The following is an 18,408-nucleotide window of genomic DNA, read 5'->3' as shown; positions in this document are numbered from 1 at the left end:
AACCTCAGCCAGGGCGGCTACGAGGAGCTGGAGCGCGTCGTGCTGCGCCTCAAGCCGCACAAGGCCGGCGTGCAGTGGCGCTTCGCCGGCTCCTTCTACTTCGCCATCACCGTCATCACCACCATCGGTAACTCCTCGCGGGGCAGGGGGCGGGGACCCGGGGCGAGCGTTCCGGAGCCCACCGGGGCGGGGGTCCCCCGGTGGAGGGTCTAGGCGCCGAACCCACCCAGTGCTGCCGGAGCCCCGAGTTCAGCCTGGCGTGTCTGCTCCGCCGGCACAGGACTTGGGGGAGGCGTCGGTTCCTGGCTCTGGACCCGACTCTCCAGCGGGGCCAGCCCCAACTTGTCCCTGCCAGGCTGCGCGGGGCCCCGGGGGACTCCGAAGTGTGTGAGAGGAGCAGGAACCAGACCGGCGGAGGCTGGGGAGGAGGGGTGTGGCCCGGCCAGGCCGTGGAACCGGGCGCTCAGTGCCCGCCGCTGGGAGCGTGCGACTCCTCCCTGTCCCTGCAGATGGGCTGGGGCTCCAGGGACACGTGTGGATGCAGGTCCTCGGCACTCCGGGGACTCTGGGCCACTCTGGGTTCTTGAAACACCCTGTACCTGCGGGCTGTGGGTGCCTCCGTGTGTGTGTGTGTGTGTGTGTGTGTGTGTGTGTGTGGCGCGCGCGTGTGGGTGGGTGTGTGTGTCCAGTTCCGAGAGTTTGTGCCTTTAATGCTGTTGGGGTGGCAGAACTGGTTCTGGAAGCCAGATGCAGCCTTGTCTGCCTTCTTCCCTGCTGTCCCAGGGAACAGTCACCTCACAGGAATGGCCCCAGTGCCCCTCTCCAGGCCACGGCCACCGCAGCACAGGAAGCTACACACGCACCTAGGTGCTCTCACAACACAGGCACGGGCGCACAAACAGGTACACACGTGAGCACACACAGGCACACACAGGCACAGACACACAGCACACAGCAGACGTCCAGGAAAGAACTCTCCAGTGAGGTCCTTGATATGCTGTTCAAAAGTGTCCAGACGGGAGTAAACACCTTGCCCACTCCCAAGACTCTATGAACCCAGCCAGCGCCTCACTTCTGCCCCTGCATGACCTTGGGCAAGTCCCTTCCCCGGCCTGGGTCTCGGGCTCCCCTCCAGACAACCAGAGCTTGACTGCAATGATCTCAAGGACTCCTCCCAGTCCTGACGTGCTCCCACCCACCTTCCTCCAAAGCCCCCTGGGAAGCCACCAGGGGCTGTTGCTTCCGCCTCGCCTATCTCCTCTCCTCCCCCGGGTTCCCTCCTTGCCTTGGCTGGACTCCCAGGGGCTCCTTGCCACTTGGCATGGCCCGTGGCAAGATGGCAGTGTTTTCCCAGGAGTCCCGAGGGTGAAAGGCAGGGCTCGAGGCTGTCCCTGCCGTCCGTCTGTCTGTCCGCTGCTGGACTCTGTGGGAGGCTCCACGTCTCTCTGGGGGCCACAGGGAGCTATGCAGGGTAGTTCTTGGATTCCTCTCTTGGAAGAGGAAAAAAGGAGCCACAAGTAGATGTGGCCCCAGTGGGGATCCCTCTCGGTTCTGCTGACCCTGTGAGTGTAGAGCAGGATGACCAGACTCAGGCCCTGCCCAACGGTCAGGTTTGCTTTCCCGGGAAGGACCAGACCGGTCCTCCCTTCCCACTCGGCCACCGCCCTGCCACCTGCCAGGGTTTCAGGAGCAGCAGACATTCTCAGGCCTCCCTGCTCCCTCATCCCACACATCATGCCCCTGGTCATGTGCCCCCTCTCTTTCTCAGTCCCAGGTACCAGCTGCCCGGCTCCTCAGTAACCCCCCAATCGACCCCTTGCCTCCAGCCTCATCCCCCACGGGGTGAGTTCCCCTGGACAGTGCTGCCAGAAAGACTCTCCTCAAAGCACAGCTCTGACCGCACCAGCACGCTACTCAGAAGCCCGCGATGGTCCCCCTACGCATGGAATCCAGTCCATGCGCCTTATCTCAGTTTCACGGTCCTTTATACCTGGCTGCGATCTCTGTGTCCAACTTCATTTCTCACTTCATACTGACGTGATCCCTCCACTGCAGCCAAACTGTTCCCTAAGAACACCTGAAGTGTGGCTGTCTGACGCGCCTTTTTCTCTGCCTTCTATTTATCTAGTCCAAGCTAACCTTCCAGGTCCGGCTCAAACCCCACTTCCTCCTTAAAGTCTCTAAGAACATCCCAAGCCATGGCTCTGGGCAATTGCAAGACGTATTGTCAGGATGACGCGGGTGACACTGGAGGCTCTTTTGCCTGGCTATTTAAATGTTAGGGGCTGTGTTTGGTCTCGTTAACCACACTGTCATCAACCTGCACGTGGGCAGGGCCTTGCGGTCCCCACCACCGTGCTCCCCGTGCTGGCACAGTACCCAGAGGCACCCGTGAGCACGGAGAAGGCGACTGGTGGGTTTCAGGTGTGCAGAAATGAAAAGGCATCATCTTTTCCCTCCACCCCTGCCATCTCCCCAAGTGTTTGTCGTCCTCACCAAGAGAGATGCTAAAGGCTGGAGGTAGAGACAGATAGAGTGTGATTCTGGTGATTATTTATTTATAATGTGCCGGGCAAGAGGAAAGACAGCGTCAAAGCACCACCCTAGTGTTGTGGGGGGCCCCAGACTGGCACTGCCCACTCCCTGCCTCCCCCAACCACCCCTGGCTTTTTGTCACCTTTCACCCCGGCTATGCCACCTGCCTGGAAGCTGTCCACAGGAGCTCAACTCTAAGAAAAACCTGTCTGGGCTGTGATCAATGCCTGGAAGGGGCTTTATATTAGACTAATTGACCGAAAACCCAAAGGCAGCAGCCTCTGTCCATCTGACCCCTTTGGGGATCCAATGGATCTCCTGAGGCACCAGTAATCCCATCGGGGTAGGATAATGACAGAACCTCCCATTCATTCAGCACCTTAATGAGCACAGTGCACTTTCATCTCAGCCTTCATAGCTCAGAGACGTTTCCAGGGCAGGTATTGTTAGCTCCATTGCACAGATGAGGGCATGGAGGCTCAGGGCGGGGAAGGGACTGCCCCAGAGTAATGCAGCTGGTGAGCAGCGAGTTAGAGCAAGAAGCTGGGTCTTCTGACTCCAAGTCTAGTGCTCTTTCCCCTGCTGGCCTCTTTGCTGCTTCCTCTGCTCCATAGGCTGTGAAGCCCAGAGCCGGCCAGGATCAGCATGACCAAGATGTGCTCAGTGATGCCAGTTTGCTGGGCACCCACCATGGGCAGCCTTGATTGGTTGAGGGTCAGCATTAGTCATTCACCTGGTTAGTCACAGTCTCTGCTGGCTGCAAGGATTCCTCAACTCCCATCTCTGGCCTCCTAGCCAAGAAACCCTTCCTTTCTTGGGCCTTAAGTTCATCATATGCAAACAGAAACTGGGAAGTTTAACCTCTCTAGCTATTGAGTCATTAAACTCCTCCGGGGCCCCAGCCCCATCTATTCATAGCCGGAGGCTGTCAGAGCAGGAAGGGGCCTGGAGATCAGCTAGTGCCCCCCTCCTCTGACAGAGGTGATGGGCGCCACACAGCCAGAGGGTAGCGAAGCCTGCCTCCCAGGCCCCACCTTGTTCAGGACGCCTCTTTATTTAGTATTATTATTAACAGCAACAATAATAATAGTAGCCACCATTTAATACCTACTCTTTGGCAGGCCCTATCCAAAACTCTTTCTTTCTATCCCCTCAATTCATTCCCTCACCTACCCTTCAAGATGGGCACTATTACCTACATTTTTTCAGGAGAGGAACCGAAGGCTCTGGGTGTAAAGGACTCACCCACCGCCTTGTGACTTGAAAGGAGGCACCTGCCCAGATGCAGCTGAGCCCCTCTGACTCCCATGCCCTGGATGTCTTGCCAGTTCTTTCTCCACTTCAAGAACTCAGCCCAGACCCTGTATCTCGAGGGCACCGAGCAGCCACAGCTTGTCTTTCCCCCAACAAAGCCCTCTCCAGCCGGCTGCTTCCCCGCATCCTTTCCCCAACCACGTGCTAGAGCTGTGCCCAGCACCAGGCCTATCTGAGGCTGCCACAGGCTCACAGGTGCCTGTTCTCCCACTGCAGGTCCCAGAGTCCGTGTGGCTCTAAGGCAACATGAGGCCAGATGATGATTAGCTGAGGGGCTGGAGCAGAAACGCTTCTGTCCTGCTCTTTCCTCAGCCTCCAGCCTGTTCTCAGCTGAGCACAGGTCCCATGGCCTGGGTTAGGTTATGAATTCAAGCCGGCCGCTCACTTGTTCCATCTTTCCAAGGAGGAGGAAAGTACAGAAGTGACCTGCCATCCCCAAATCCCAAAGTCCTCAAGCAAAAGAGTGAAAGGAAACGTTAGCAATCCTCCAAACACCCGAGAGGTCAGTGACTTGCCCAAGGTCATACAGTAAGTGGAAGGTACAACCCTGAGTAGAACCTGCACCTTTGGGCACCCAGACTGAAGTTCCCTCCATCACCCCAGCCTGTTCCCCTCATGACCCCACCATCTCTCTTAGCACTGGACCCCAGCTGCTTATCACTCCACTGTTCCCAGTCCTCTCTTGACTTCCCAGGGGGATGGAAGGGCAGCCCAGCTGGCAACAGTCCCACTGCCCACTCTCAGTTGGCATTTCCTTCCTCCCTGCCCAGAGGCCACTCCTCGGCTTCAACCACACAAGCCTTTGCTGAGGGTGGTGTAGAAATGCAGGTACTGGCTTAAAAGCCATCGTGCCAGGGTTCATCTCTCAAACCACCCCTCCACTAACTCCCCCCAAACCCCGCCACCAGCTGTATGATCTTGAACAAATTACTTAGTCTCTCTGAGCTTGTTTTGTCATCTATGAAATGGGAGGATAATATCTGCCTCCCAAGATGAAATGGGAGGATATAAAGAAAGTGCCCGGTTCAGAGTAGGCACTTAATAAACAGTATCTGCAACTATTGGTGCTATTAGTATTATTGTCTGTGTATTATTACTTCCCCCACAGCGAGAACTGCTATTCCCCAAGGACTTCTGTGGCCACAGCTACCTCTGCTCCTTGCTAACATGTGGGGACAGTAGGGCTGAAAACCAGAGGCTGCTGCCCACTTCCCTTTATCCTCCCAGTCCTACTCCCCCATCCCAGGCTTCCATGGTTATCACCTATGCCTGGAGCCCCCCTGCCATTCAGACTCAGGGCCAAGACTCCCTCCTCTGAGCAGGCAGACCCTGGGGAAAACCAACTGAGAGAGTGAGGTGCACGGTGGTAGAACCAACCCTGGATTGGAGCAGGGAAGCAAACGTTCCAGTTCCACTTAGTTCAGCTGCTGGTCCTCTATGACCATCAGTTTTCTCATCTACGAAGCGGGTGTATTTGATCAGAGGTCCTTCTGACTGCCATGCCTCCTGCCTACATGTCCAGTTCCCATACATCACAATGCGGGGGGGGCGGGGGGCGGGTGGGCATGGAGGGAGTCGGGTGAGAATCGGACAGAAATAGAAGACACACGGCCGGCCACAGTGGAGACAGGACAAACACAATAAGTATTTTCAAAGAAAACATAAACAAGCACAGATGAATATAGTGCAAATCACCACTATAAACAGCTTTCAGCTGGCAGCACAAACGGTGACTCTGTGAGTGGATTTTGTCATTTAAAAAAATGTAAAACTGATTTCCCTGCAGTCAGCCAGCCAGGGAAGAGACCGTTGGCAGCCTGGGCACCTTAGCTGAGCCCAGGATGGGCACTCCCTCGCCCTCGGACAAGTGACCTCATCTCTGCCTTGGACGCAGGGGAGTGTCATGAGTCTCTAACACGTCAGGCGCTGTCCCAGGCCCTTCTTACCACCGTCCTTCCCACAACCGCCCTGGGAGGGCTGGCGTTATCATCTGATGACAGCCCAGGAAAGGGAAGCTCAGAGAGGTTCAGAATGTGGCCCAGGGCCCTACAGATATAAAAGGACAGCCCTGGGGCTTACCCCCAAGACTGTAGGGAGTATCTTTTTACAGAGCCCTCAACTCCCTAACCCCACCAGAGCCTCTGCCATCCCTTTTATTTTTTTTAATATATTTTATTGATTTTTTACAGAGAGGAGGGGAGAGGGATAGAGAGTTAGAAACATCCATGAAAGAGAAACATTGATCAGCTGCCTCTTGCACGCCCCCTACTGGGGATGTGCCTGCAACCAAGGTACATGCCCTTGACCGGAATCGAACCTGGGACCCTTGAGTCGCAGGCCGTCGCTCTATCCGCTGAGCCAAACCGGTTAGGGCTCTGCCATCCCTTTTATAGGAACATCACAAGTAATGAAAATGGTACCAGGTCTGTGCGGGGCACTCAAGCTGTGGCCTCAGTTTCAGGACCGATTGCCCTCAGGACTGTGGATCAAGCAGGTAGCCCAAGGAGAAAGCAGAATGTGAGCTCCAGTCCTTTCAGTTTACAGTGTGGCAACTACAGTTCAGATAGAAAGGGGACTTGCTAAAGGCTACACTTCCCGTTGTCCTCGGAGCTGGCCTTGGAGCCCTGTGTGCTGACACTTCACTCCATGCTGTGGGGTCCTCTTAGAAAAGAGAGCAAGCTGCCAGCCAGCCTCGTCTGCTGGCCCCGGGCCTCCTCCTGATCCCTCCGTGAGCCTCTGGTCCTCAGAGAGTCACCTGACAAATGCCTTTTGTGGTCGTCGATAGAGCAGTCAAGGGCCAAGCCCATGCCACGGCCTCTCTCTCCACACTTGCTGGTTGTCCAGAAACTGCCGACGCTCAGGCTGCTCTCTGGTGGCTCCTGGAGACCTGCTCCTCACCTGGAGCAGCCCTGCCCCAAGCTACTGGCCCAAGGCACATTTCACTTTCCCATTCCCTATGGCCGGCCTCAGCCCCTGCCTAGAGCAAGCAGCCCCAGTCCTCCTGGTCCTGTGGCCTCCTGGGACCCCTGCCAAGCTGAGGCTGACCCTCCACCCCTGCTTCCTCCAGTGACACCCAAGGAACTCGTTGTGAAGGGGTACTGGTTGCTATGAATATAAGGCAGGAGCCTGGCCTGGGAGCTACAAATGGGGTTCTTTCTCTCCTGAGACGCCTTAGACAGATTGTTCATTCTCTCTCTCTCTCTCTCTCTCTCTCTCTCTCTCTCTCTCTCTCTCTCCCTCCTTCCCCTGTATTTATGGGAGGAACAAAAAACTTCCCTAGTGTACCCTAGTCTTCCCATCCATATCTCTCTCTCTCTCTCTCTCTCTCTCTCTCCTTCCCCTGTATTTATGGGAGGAACTTCCCTAGTGTACCCTAGTCTTCCCATCCATACAGAGGGATTGTCCACAAGGGGACATGATGTACGCTAGCCCAGCAATGTAGAATTTTCTACGCTAATGTTTCCCAAATGATCAGATCTGGGTTTGATCTTGTTTAAATGCAGGTTCTGAATCACGAGGTCTGGGTTGGGGCCTGAGACTCTGAATTCTCACAAGTCCTCAAGGGACCTGATGCTGTTGATCCATGGTCCATACTTCTAGTGACACGGATCTAAATAACCTGGAGACCTGACTTCTGGGAATAGACATGTGACTGTGGTTTTAAGAACAAGAAGGTTTAGAACTGGGAAAATCCTTAGGAATCTGGTCTTGGAATGTTAGAGCCAATGGTCTCAGAGCTAATGGACCCTTCTCTGAGGCTTAGAGCGGGGCTCTGATTTGCCCCATGGGAGCCAGCCCTGGAGCCTGGGTGGGGCCACGTGCTGTACAGTCACTGTGGGTGGGAGAAAGGGAAGTGGAGAGGGTGGTGGAAGGGAGAGGAATGGAAAGGGCTTGTCCCATAGGGAAGCCTGCAGACAAGAAGCCACTGGTCCTCCACTGTCCTCCTTTCCTCCCCTGTCTGCCAGGGAAGTTCCTTAGATCCATGGAGAAGGGGTGCCCCAGAGATTACATGTCACAGTGGGAAACTGGTTCCTCCCTCATGGCATCTACCCAGAATCCCAGGGGCAGTGCAACCTCCAGCCCCCATTAGGAGAAGAGGCTCAGGCTCATTTCTTCTTTCGTGGGCTGGGATCCAGACGGCCAAGGCCCATAGAAGTCACCAGGCCCTATGGCTACCAGATACCTCACCCTGTTGCCAGCGACAGTGTGGAATGCAGGTAGCAGGACAGGGCCCACTCCTTTCTAAACCCATCAGACCACACGTGTCTGGACATCAACAACCTGGGGAGCATTCAGAGGAGGAGAGCAGCATGTCAAATGAAGGGCACTTGGTGGGAGCGGGCCTGCAGAACATGAGTGCTGCCTTCAGATATCTGCTGGGCTATTGAAAGGTGAAAGCATCAACCTTGGGCTGATTAGGCACATGGGGTTGAACCAGCACCAGAGGGTGGAGTCCACAGAAAGACTTAAGTCCAATATAATTCAGAACTTATTAGCTTTGAACTTGACCAATGATGGACTGGGCGACCTTGAGAGGTGGGGAGCTCCCCATCATGGAAAGTATGCAAAAGACACTGGATAGGCATGCAGCAGAGGTCACCTAGATCAGTCAGGATCAACCAGAAAAATAGAGCCAGTGGGAGATACAGAGTATGAGATGTATTACAAGGAACTGGCTCGTGTGATCATAATAGCTGGCTAGGCAAGTTCAGAATCCACAGAGCAGGCCACCAGGACGGCCAGGCTGGAACTCCTGCCAGCCTAGGGCGAAGCTGCTGTCCACCAGCAGAATTTCTTCTTCGGGGAATCCTCAGCTCAGCTCGGAAAGCCTTTCAACTGATTGAATCAGCTCCATGAAGATTATCTAGGATAATCTCCTTTACTTAAAGACAACTGATTATGGACTTTAATCACATCTACAAAATGCCTTCACAGCAACATCTAGATTCGTGTCTGATTAAATAACTAGGGCCTTTATTAAGCCTAGCCAAGTTGACACATCAAAAAATCATCACACAGTCCATATATCGGACTGGGGGCTGCTATAAATGGGTTTTAAGATTCTCCCCAAACCTAAGATGCTTTGATTTCTTGATCTCCAAGGGGGCATCCTGGAAAGTTAGAGCACCCAGAGTGGGACTCCTGACCCTCTGGGTCACCTTCCAAATATACCAAGGCTTGCCTTCATTTTAGTCAGTTTACCAGAAATCATTGAGCTCTCCTGAGTGCCAGGCACTATACCAAGAGAATAGAAAACTAGGACCCAGATCCTTCCCCAAGGAGCCTCTGGTCCAGTAGAATCCTGAAACCGCAAATTGAGTGGTATGTATGCTAAGTCCCAGTGGAATGACTGAAACAGGGATCTGAGAAGGCTTCCTGAAGCAGGTGGTACTTCAGGTGGGCTTGGATGGAGAGTGAGGACTTCAGGTGAAGAGTGGCGGTGGGAGCTTTCCAGGATGCGGGAACAGCGTGAGACCGGCTGAGGGCTATGCGCATGCCAAGGAAAGGTGGTTGTGGGCAGACCCTGGAGGGGGCTGAGTGCTGGACTCCGGTGAATGGACTCGATTTGACAGGTGCTGGAGGAGGGAAGTGACAGACGCCAACCTGTGTTTGGATCCACTACCTGGATCCTGCCCAGTGGGTGTCCCCATGACCCCAGTTGAATTAGTGGTCACCCTCATCCGCTCAGTTGAACTGGTGGGTGTCCCCGTAACCCTACTTGAACAAGAGGGTAGTGACAACCTGAGTCTTGATTGCCCCCCTTCACCCTCTCCTGGTCGCTCAGCAGACCTCAGCCAGCCCCCAGGACCCAGTTCCTTTTCTGGGCCAAAGCTCCACTCTGGAGCCCAGACCAAAACCAGTCTATGGGTGGCGTGCCGGAGGCCTGGGGCAGCACCGAGCTAAGAGATGAGACTCTGTGGATATTCTCTGCATGGACAGCCCCAGGTCCCCACTCTCAGATCCCCTTCCTCTCTGCTCAAGGCTCCAGGGCTTGGCTCGGACTCAGTGTCCCTCTTCAGGAATGTGCAGGGCCTCTCCTGACCACAGCCTGATGCAGAAATAACCATCTCAGAAACATCCGGAGAGGCACATTCCAGCCTGCCGGCCACGGGATCATCTGGGGGGGTCTCTCCAGAGACCCAGATTGTCCCGCTCCAGCGGAGCTGCCTGGAGAGAGTGGCCCCCGGCTCTCAGGCAGGAGGCGGCCTCTCTCTGGGATGGGGAGAGTCCTCCTGAGGTCGCAGGGGAGCTCCCCGAAGCCTGGGGAGCAGGCAGAAGCAAGTCCCGATCGGTGCAGCAGAGGGGTCTTCCCTGGGTGACTCCATCCAGATCTTAGACCCGACAGGAGGCAGCCATTCCCCACGGAGCCCGCCTCGGTTCCCATGGTCATGAACCAAGGCTGCCATTCACTGGAGGTTTCTCTGGGCTGAGTTCGTTCCGTGTATTAGCTCATTGAATCCTCACAGTCCCCGGACGAGGGCAGCACTATGTAGTCCCCCTTTCATAGATGAGGACCCTGCGGCTCAGTGAGGTTAAATGCTCCCAGCGTCACACTGCTGGCGAATGGCAGCGCGGGCGGTGTAACGCGGGCGCCACACTCGGTCCCACAGGTTCTCTTCTGAGCCTCACAACAACCCAGAGGTGCAGGTCTCATTATTCCTACTTTGCCAAACATTGGACTTGAGAACGTGAGGTCACTTCCTGCGACCCAGAGCCAGCAACTGTGGGAGCCACATTCCAGCCTGCCGGCCACGGGATCATCTGGGGGGCTCTCTCCAGAGGGCGACCCAGAGCCAGCAACTGTGGGAGGAGGCGTCGCCTCCAGACCTTCCTACCCTAAAACCGAGCTCTCCCCTCGAGGGCTGAAGGTGGGTCACCCCACCGTATGGGCGTTAGTGCATTTGAGAAGCACACGTCAGCCTGTGGAGGGCAGAAGGCCGTGTTGTGGGGGCAGCCGTCACCGAGTGGCCTTAGTTCCGTGCATTTGTCAGCACCATCCTTCTGAACAGGACAGGAACCTGAAGCCAGAAACGGGAACAGAGTGATGATTCTTGAGAGTGGCCAGTAAGTGTGGGGCGGGGGCCTCACTGGGGGTGCTCACTGGTGCCTTGCTGATGGGGGCAGATAGGGTAAGACGCCCCTGTGTGCCGAGTAGGAAGTTTGTCGGGTCCGTTGTTTGGGCCAGAGCCACCGGTGTCAGGGCCCAGCCCCCGCGTGTTAACTCATTAGACCTGCTAAGCCCAGGAGGCAGGAAGTGTTAAATGCGCCCCGTGTGAAGGAGTCTGCGCTCAGGCACAGGAGAGGAGGGAGCGTCTTAAGACCGCGCTCTGCAGCTGGGAGGCTGGGCCCCTCGGCGAGCGGGCAGCTAGCGTTTCCTTTCTGGGTTTCCTTGGTCTTTAAGGAACATTCAAGGGGCCGCAGAGGAAGAACCTTTGGCGCTCACAAGCCAAAGCGCCTGGAGCGAACCAGGTGGCGGAGACATCAGGAGTCAGTGGGTGGCCCCAGGAGAAGGTCAGTCTCCCCACCCGCTCAGAGGAGAAAGGGACTGAGAGTTTCCGTGGGGGTCCCACGGACAGCCTGCAGCTCCCCTTCATGGCTCGAGCTCTCAGCCTGCTCTCCAACAGCCCCAGGGAAGGGCTCCAGCCCTGGGCAGGCCCCTCGGCTGGCCGTGTGAGTATCACTTATCTGGGAACAGACTGGGGGCTTTGGCCAGGCTGAGCCAGTGTGCCGCCTCTTCAGCATGGCCTGCCCCGTGGGTTGTCCACCGTGAGGCTTAGTCAGACCCTCCAGGGCTGTTCATGGCCCTTGATCCACCTCCAGATGGGGCCAGAAAGAAAGGCACCTGGATCCGAACTCAGTGGCAGCCTCCTTCCCTCTGGTGTCTTGCTCAGCTCAAGGCCCCAGAGCCAAGCACTCTTGTCTTCCCGGGGACCAAAGAGGCCCTGGTGTCCCTGGCTGCCCTCAGGGCTGTCCAGTCGATGTCCAGTCTACACATCCTTTCTCAGGGTTGTGACTGATGACCGTGCAGCTGGCTGAGTGAAGGGGGGGACGCAGCGCCCTCCACTGCTTCTCTGCTCCTACCTGGCTGTGGGACCTACAGCAAGTCACATCCGCCCTGGGCTTATCCGCAAAGGACTGGGCTGGTGGGTCCGAGCCCCTTACAGCCCGGACGGCCTCTGGTGGACCTGCCCCTGGCCTTGGCTTCTTCCAGTCCCTCCTGGGAGGCACATTCCCCGGGACGACGCTCTTGTCCCCACTTCACCCCAGGCTGGCGGAGCCCTGGAGGGACTTCCTCTGAGTCCAATCCCTAGAATAAAGCTCTGTCCGGGACCTCCAAGCCACCCCCCTTCTGGAAAGAAAGCATTTCTGAGTGTGGCCCCGGCCCCGTTATCAGCAGAGCGAGTCCACTGCCCCAGCCCCTGGGACAGCTGGAATGCAGGAGCCTCCCGCCTGGAAAGGGCGGCTGCTCAGGCTGGCAGCTCCCACGGTAGCCCATGTGGGGGTGGGAGGAAGCCGTGGCACTGAGAGCAGGCTGACCCCAGCCAGCACTTTCTGACCGGGGTCACCTGCAGAGAGGTGCGGACGGTCTGACTTCCCACATCACCGCCTGCCGGACCTGAGCCCACCAGGGGGAGCGCGCTTCGGTCAATCCTGCAACCCAGGCCCTGGGCTAACTCAGAGGCTTGGAGGCCTGGGCGCCGAGGTCCTGCTCATGGAAACTGTGACATCCCACCCAGACCAGGGACTCGGTAGACCTGTGAGGGGCCAGGGTCAGCCCCACGTCTTGATATCGGAAAACGTTTATGGGACGTTACACGATTACCCATTGCAGAACACACACAGGCCAATCGAAGGTCCCGGCAAGCGTCTTCCTCAGCCTTTGGCTGGCATGAGGTCCGTGCAGGGTTCAGGCACTGGTGTGCTCATGCAGAACCAGGGCGCAGCTTGGCAGTGGGTGGCGATGCCTGGGGTCCTTCAGATTCTTTGAGAATCACTGGTTCAGTCCAACCTTTCTCTCTTCCAGATGAGACTGAGACCGGGCGAGGTGCAGGGAGAGATGGGGCGCGCCCCAACCCCCACCCCAGCCCCTAGCAGTTCAGTAACAGAGCCAGGCCTCAAACCCAGGCCTCCTGACTACTCCTTCAGGCATCTGCACAGTCATCCCTCCATTCCTGTTGTTTTTCTGAGCATCTTCCACGTGCCAGGCACCACTCCAGACCTCAGGACTCAGCCCCTGTCCTCATGGTGCCTACATTTCCGAGGAAGCAGATAGTCAAGAAACTAAATTACGTGATCACAAGTAAAACACCATCTCAATGGTAGCCAGTGCCAGCACAGTCCGGGAGCGCCTTCCTGGGAGGGGGCCTGTGTAATGCAGGGACCGGAAAAGAACCTTCCAGGAGGGAACAGCAAATGCAGAGGCCCCAGATAGGGGCCCGCCTTGGCGTGTTTGAGGAACAGGAGCAGAAGGAAAGATGTAGGTGCAGCACCCTGAGCAAAGAGGTGGAGACTGGGAGGGACTCGATCTTCAAGGCCATGGAAGTGCCAGTCAAGAGCCTGGCGTGTATTCTAAGTGGACTGGACGTCCCTGGGAGGCCTTAAGGAGGGTTGTGGTGTGATAAGGCTTACATTTTTACCAGGTCCCCCTGGCTGCGCGGTGGAGGTCAGATGGGTGTGGAATAAGAGGGAAGCTGGAAAGCTGGCCAGGCTGCAGTTCAGTGACTGAAAGAGAGGATGACAGAGGGCTGGACCTGGGGGGGCCTGTGGAGGTGGAGAGCAGGGTGGATCGAGTGTGTTCGAGGCAGACTTGGCCCGACCTGCTGATGGACAGGAGTAATGTGTTGGAGAGGAGGAGAGGGAGAGGGTGATGGGAGTCAGGGAAAGACAAGGGGGGTCTTTGGCCTGCGACCGGGTGGAGGGTAAGCCTTTTCTGAGCTGGGAAGTAAAGCCAGGTGAATAAATGGGTTTGGTCAAAAGATAAGATTTAAGACTTCTGTTTTAGACACACAGGTTAATTTTGAGACGCTTGTAACAAATCCATGAAGGCAGGTAGAGAGACAAGTCTGCAGCTCAAGGAAGAGGTCAAAGCTGCGATATAAATTTGGGAGTTATCAGATGGAAATAATTTAAAGTCATGAGGCTAACTGAGGTCAGCTGGGGAGAGGGGAGAGAAGGCTCGGGCCAGCTCCTTCTCCTTCGGCAGGAGGTGGACAGGAAGGGGGCTGCCTGGAGACGGGAGGAAACCTGGAGAGAGCGGTGTGTGGAGGCCAGGAGGAGAGTGTCAGGAGAGGGAGCCGGCCACTGCCAGCCGCTGCTGGGAGATCAGGTCAGGTGACTGCAGAGAAATAACCAGTGGGTTTGGCAACACATTGGCCATTGGAGACACTGACCGTGAAAACGGTGTAACACTCAACAGCTTGTTCCAGGAGCAGGGGAAGCTGAGAGGGGTATGGGGGGCCTTTTGTATTTGCCTGGAGTGGAACAGAAGAGCCAGATTCCAGGAAAGGCAGGGGAGAGAAAGAATAAGATCGCAGCTCCGTTTCAGGCCCTTTCATAAACGCTTCACAATCCTCCTCCTGCAGAGGCCCACAGGGTAGTTATCATTATGTCCATTATGCAAATGAGGCCCGAGGCCCAGCAAGGTTATCGGCTCAGGGCACCCAGCCAGGGACCTGAGTCCAGGCCTGTCCATCACCAAAGTCCCTGCTCATCGTGCAGCGGCCCCCACCTCCCAACTGCCAGCTCTGCCTGCCTCTCCTTGCCGCTTCTCCCCACCTCTCCTCCCATCTCGCCAGTGCATCCTTGTCCTTTGATCATTCCTGTCCACTTCCAGCAGTCTCGGCCTCTGCCTCCCTCCTCTGCTTTTCCTCTTTGATCCTGCACATCTGTCCCTGGCTGCATCCTAAGCTGGGCTTTATGCCCCACCCCCACCCTTGTAAGATGTCCTGGCACCAAGGTGGGGGATCTGCAAGAGTTTTCAAGAGCCTTAGGGGAGCCTGGACCTGTGTGTTTGCGAGTGGGAGTGTGGGAGTGTGGCTTCTGCCCCCTTGACTGCCATCTGTAAAGAGTCTGGGGGTTTAGCGGTCCTGTCCAGCCTGCAGCTCAGCCCCTGCTCAGCACTGAGGGTCTAGAGATGGGAGCTCACAGGCCAGGGATGCCTACAGAGGCAGCCAGGAGTGGGCATCCAGAAAGGCCATGCATTTTTACCCCAATGGGGCAAGATGAGCCTCAAAGTTCTTCTATAGAGAATGGTACAGATGAGAAGTGGTGGCCAGGAGTCCTCAATAGGACGTAATTGGCAAAACTGGCCACCTGGCTATCATCACATGTGCTTCAGGAAATTAGGAGGCTGGGGGGGAGGCGGGGGGAGGATGTACTCAGGACCTCAAAGTCCCTTTTGGAGCCAGAGTGATTCCAGTGGGAAGTTGGGGACGAGGCTGGCCCAGAGACTAGTGACGTAGAGAAGCCCTGGCAGGGACTAAGGCATGGAGCTCTCTGCCCAGCCTGGGGGCTCCCCTCCCTCCCTGGGCTCCCCAGCATCCCTGCCTGGTCATGATGAGGGAGGCCTCCCAGGATGTCCAGGGCCCCCTCCAGCTCCTCCACCAGATCCTGAGGCCCTGTCCGCCCCCGGCTGCCCCGGGAGGGCCTGGAACCTGGCTCCCACTGGAAGAGATGAGCAGAGGGGACCCACCATACAGACAGCCCTGACAGGGGGCTGCAGTAGTAATTAGCTTCTCACACATCCCCGGGGTTATTTTTAAGCCTTGCTCTTCCCTGGTTTATTTTTAAAGTAACACTGGCACGTGGCTGGCCGGCTGCCCTTCCCAGGTGCTGGTGCCAATTTGGGCCAGGAATGGAGCAGGGCAGATGCGCCCCCCTCCCCGGGTCCCCACTGGGTGCCAGAGTTAACCAGCCCCTTTCTGCATGGCCAGGGAGGTTCCTGCTGTGCGAACGCCTGGGTCCAGCCTGGGTGGAGCAGGTGGGCCGGCAGCGGGGGACCCACAGAGAACTCCCACATCCCTGTCCTTGACCAGGTCTCCTCGCCAGCCCAGCCTCGGCCTCCTCACTCCTCACGGGGTGTGTGATGCTGACAGCTGCCGCTCTGATGTCGGACACTCCATAGGGAGTGAGAGACTAAATTGCTGCACAAACAGAAAAGAGTATTAGGATAAGGCACCCCACTGCGAACACGCTACCCTCGCTGTCCCGCTAACCCCCCTCCAAGCCAGGCCCTTCTCCCTGGGTGAGTGACACCCAGTCTGAGGCTCCTCTGTTCCCTCATCCCTTCCCCGCCCGCCCTGAGACCTGCCTTCCACATTTCCATTCTGGCTGAACCCTAGTCCAGGCTGCTCAGGTGAAGGGCTGCTGCCAGGCTGCTGGTGACCATTAAAAGGCTTCAGCTGGGATGGGGGTGAGGGCAGGGCCACCCTCCCCCAGCACGTCCCCACCCCCCTCCCTCCTGGCAGCCTTCCAGAGAGCTGAGCTGTGGGAAAGCATTGCCAGAGGTTCACTCTGACACCCTCTCCTGGGGTAGGGTTTGCAGCAGCCGCTGAGGCTGGAGAGGTAGGACGTAGGGTGGGGGGCCCTGAGAGGCAGGCTGAAATCTCGGGCTTCTGACCCTGTAGGCAACGGGGAGTCATGGAAGGTTCTGAGCAGAGGAGAGGCATGATCTGGAAGCAGGTGTGGGGGACTTGAGGGGCCAGGGGACTGGCAGCTGCTGGGGGTGACCTTTAGGAACAGCTGCCCACGTCCAGATTGGAGAATGTGAGGGCCCAGGCGATAGTGGTGGCTGAAGGGACAGAAAGAAAGGGCAGGACTAGGAAAGGAGGAATGGCTGAGACCGGGTGTGAGGGCAGAGAGGAGGGGAAGACAGGCCAGGTGTTCACCCGGCTGGCTGAGGGAGGAGGACATGATCAGAAATCAGGCAGCACAGAGAGGGCCAGCATTGGGTTGGGGGAGATGATGCATTTGGGTGGCCAAGCCGGGCTCGGGGGTCGTGGTTCAGCCAGGTGGTGGGTGGAGACTCAGCCTGGAGCACAGCTGGAGGCAAGGCCTTGGGGGCCTCCCTGGAACCAGCATCAGAGCGTCCCAGGCAAAGTCCTGGCCCAGTCGGGATGCAGAACGGAGCCGAGGCAGCAGGGGACACTGCAAAGGACCAGTGGAAAGCAGGAGGGTAGAGTTTTGGGAGGAGGAGGGCTGAGTGTGGCCAGAACATGAAGGGAAATGAGGATGCCAACAGTCTAGGTCACCCTGTGCGATTGTCCAGGCTGTGCGCTGCCTACAAGAATCCAGCTGGGGTTTGGGTTGCCGAAGTCCAGCCTGCTCGCCAAATGATGCGCCCCCAGGGGCTGCATCCGCCCAGAGGAGCCCCTTTGCCTCATTTGTCCCAGCATGCCAGGGAGCTGGGGCAGCCAGCCCTGCCCACGGGGCACTGGGTCTGGAACTCAGGAAGGTGCTGATGCTCTTGGGGAGAGCAGTCTTCCTGGACAGCCTGATGGGTGAGGGGAAAGCAAGGCCAAGGCGAGGGCATGGTGGGCCTGCCTGCCTGCCACCCTCCCTGTCTCCCACCCTTTCCTTTTCTTAAAGACATGAGGAGTGAGGAGGTGCCAGATCAGGCGTGGCTCAGTGGTTGAGTGTCGACCTATGAAGCGAATGAAGTGCTGTGGTGGCCTCCAGGAGCAAAGACAAGACAAGAGGAAAAACACAGGGGTCAGCCTTGGGAGGGGCAGCCCCACTGAAATGGGAGCAGGGGCATGGGAGCAACGTGAAGGGAGAGTAGAAGCCATAGCGGGAGGGCCTGGCTCTGCCCTGTACTTTCTACATGACCTTGAGCTGGTCAGCCTCTCGGTGGCTCAGTTCCCGCATCTTTAAATGGGGATAATAATAGAACTTGCTGAAGGGGGCTGTTTGAGGGTTGACTGGCTTGGGGCAGTGTGGCACACTGTAAGCCCTATGTAAAGTCTGCTGGTATTGTTTTGAATTGGGGAGGAGGGAGCAGTGACAGGCATTTAATCATTTGAATAAAGTCAAGTGCAGAGAAAGCCAGTGCTCCCAGATTCCACCTTGGAGTTGCGGGGGAGAAGGGCAAGGCTCGCCAGAACTGTACGCAGTAGCAGGAGAGCGCTGGGTCCTGGGGACGCTGCCCAGCGCGGAGCTCTTGGCATCATAAAAAGCCAGCGCAGGACACTAATGCATAAGGAGACAGCCTCTCCAAGCCATAGGAGCCATGAAGTCATGCTCCATTTATACCCTGGCCCAGCCAGCCAGCCTGTCGTCCCAGCCTGGGCCGTGAACAGGGTGCGGATGGAAGGTGGGTCCAGCGGCAGAGATTGTGGAAAAGGCTGCACCATCAGAGACCAGAAGAGGGGTGACAAGCCCAGGGTGAGTCAGGCAGCGGGAGGCAGGCAGGGCATGAGCGTCTGCCTCCATGTCTCTGTGTGAAGGGCAGTGTCCCCAAGGATGGGGACAGCTGCTTGCTGTCTCCACTGAAGACAGGCTGAGCAGGAATGGCCCGCGCCTCAGTCATTTCTTTCTGCCTAAGGAGCATTTCCAACAGAC

At 57.1% G+C, this 18,408-nt stretch overlaps 1 protein-coding gene across 1 annotated transcript in view; it reads left to right on the top strand.

The window, feature by feature from the left end:
* The window catches only part of KCNK3 (potassium channel, two pore domain subfamily K, member 3), a gene marked incomplete at its 5' end in the record, with an annotated part of 34,043 nt that continues 15,635 nt past the window's right edge, over window positions 1–18,408 (top strand). The window contains one exon of the mRNA XM_005874966.2: window positions 1–127. Coding sequence (XP_005875028.2) covers window positions 1–127 — 127 coding nt within the window. The remainder of the gene's footprint in view (window positions 128–18,408) is intronic.

Source organism: Myotis brandtii, unplaced genomic scaffold (genome assembly GCF_000412655.1).
Source record: "Myotis brandtii unplaced genomic scaffold, ASM41265v1 scaffold454, whole genome shotgun sequence".
NCBI classification, from domain to species: domain Eukaryota; kingdom Metazoa; phylum Chordata; class Mammalia; order Chiroptera; family Vespertilionidae; genus Myotis; species Myotis brandtii.
The sequence above is the reverse complement of the archived record's forward strand: the minus strand, read 5'-3'. Positions and strand labels throughout refer to the sequence as shown.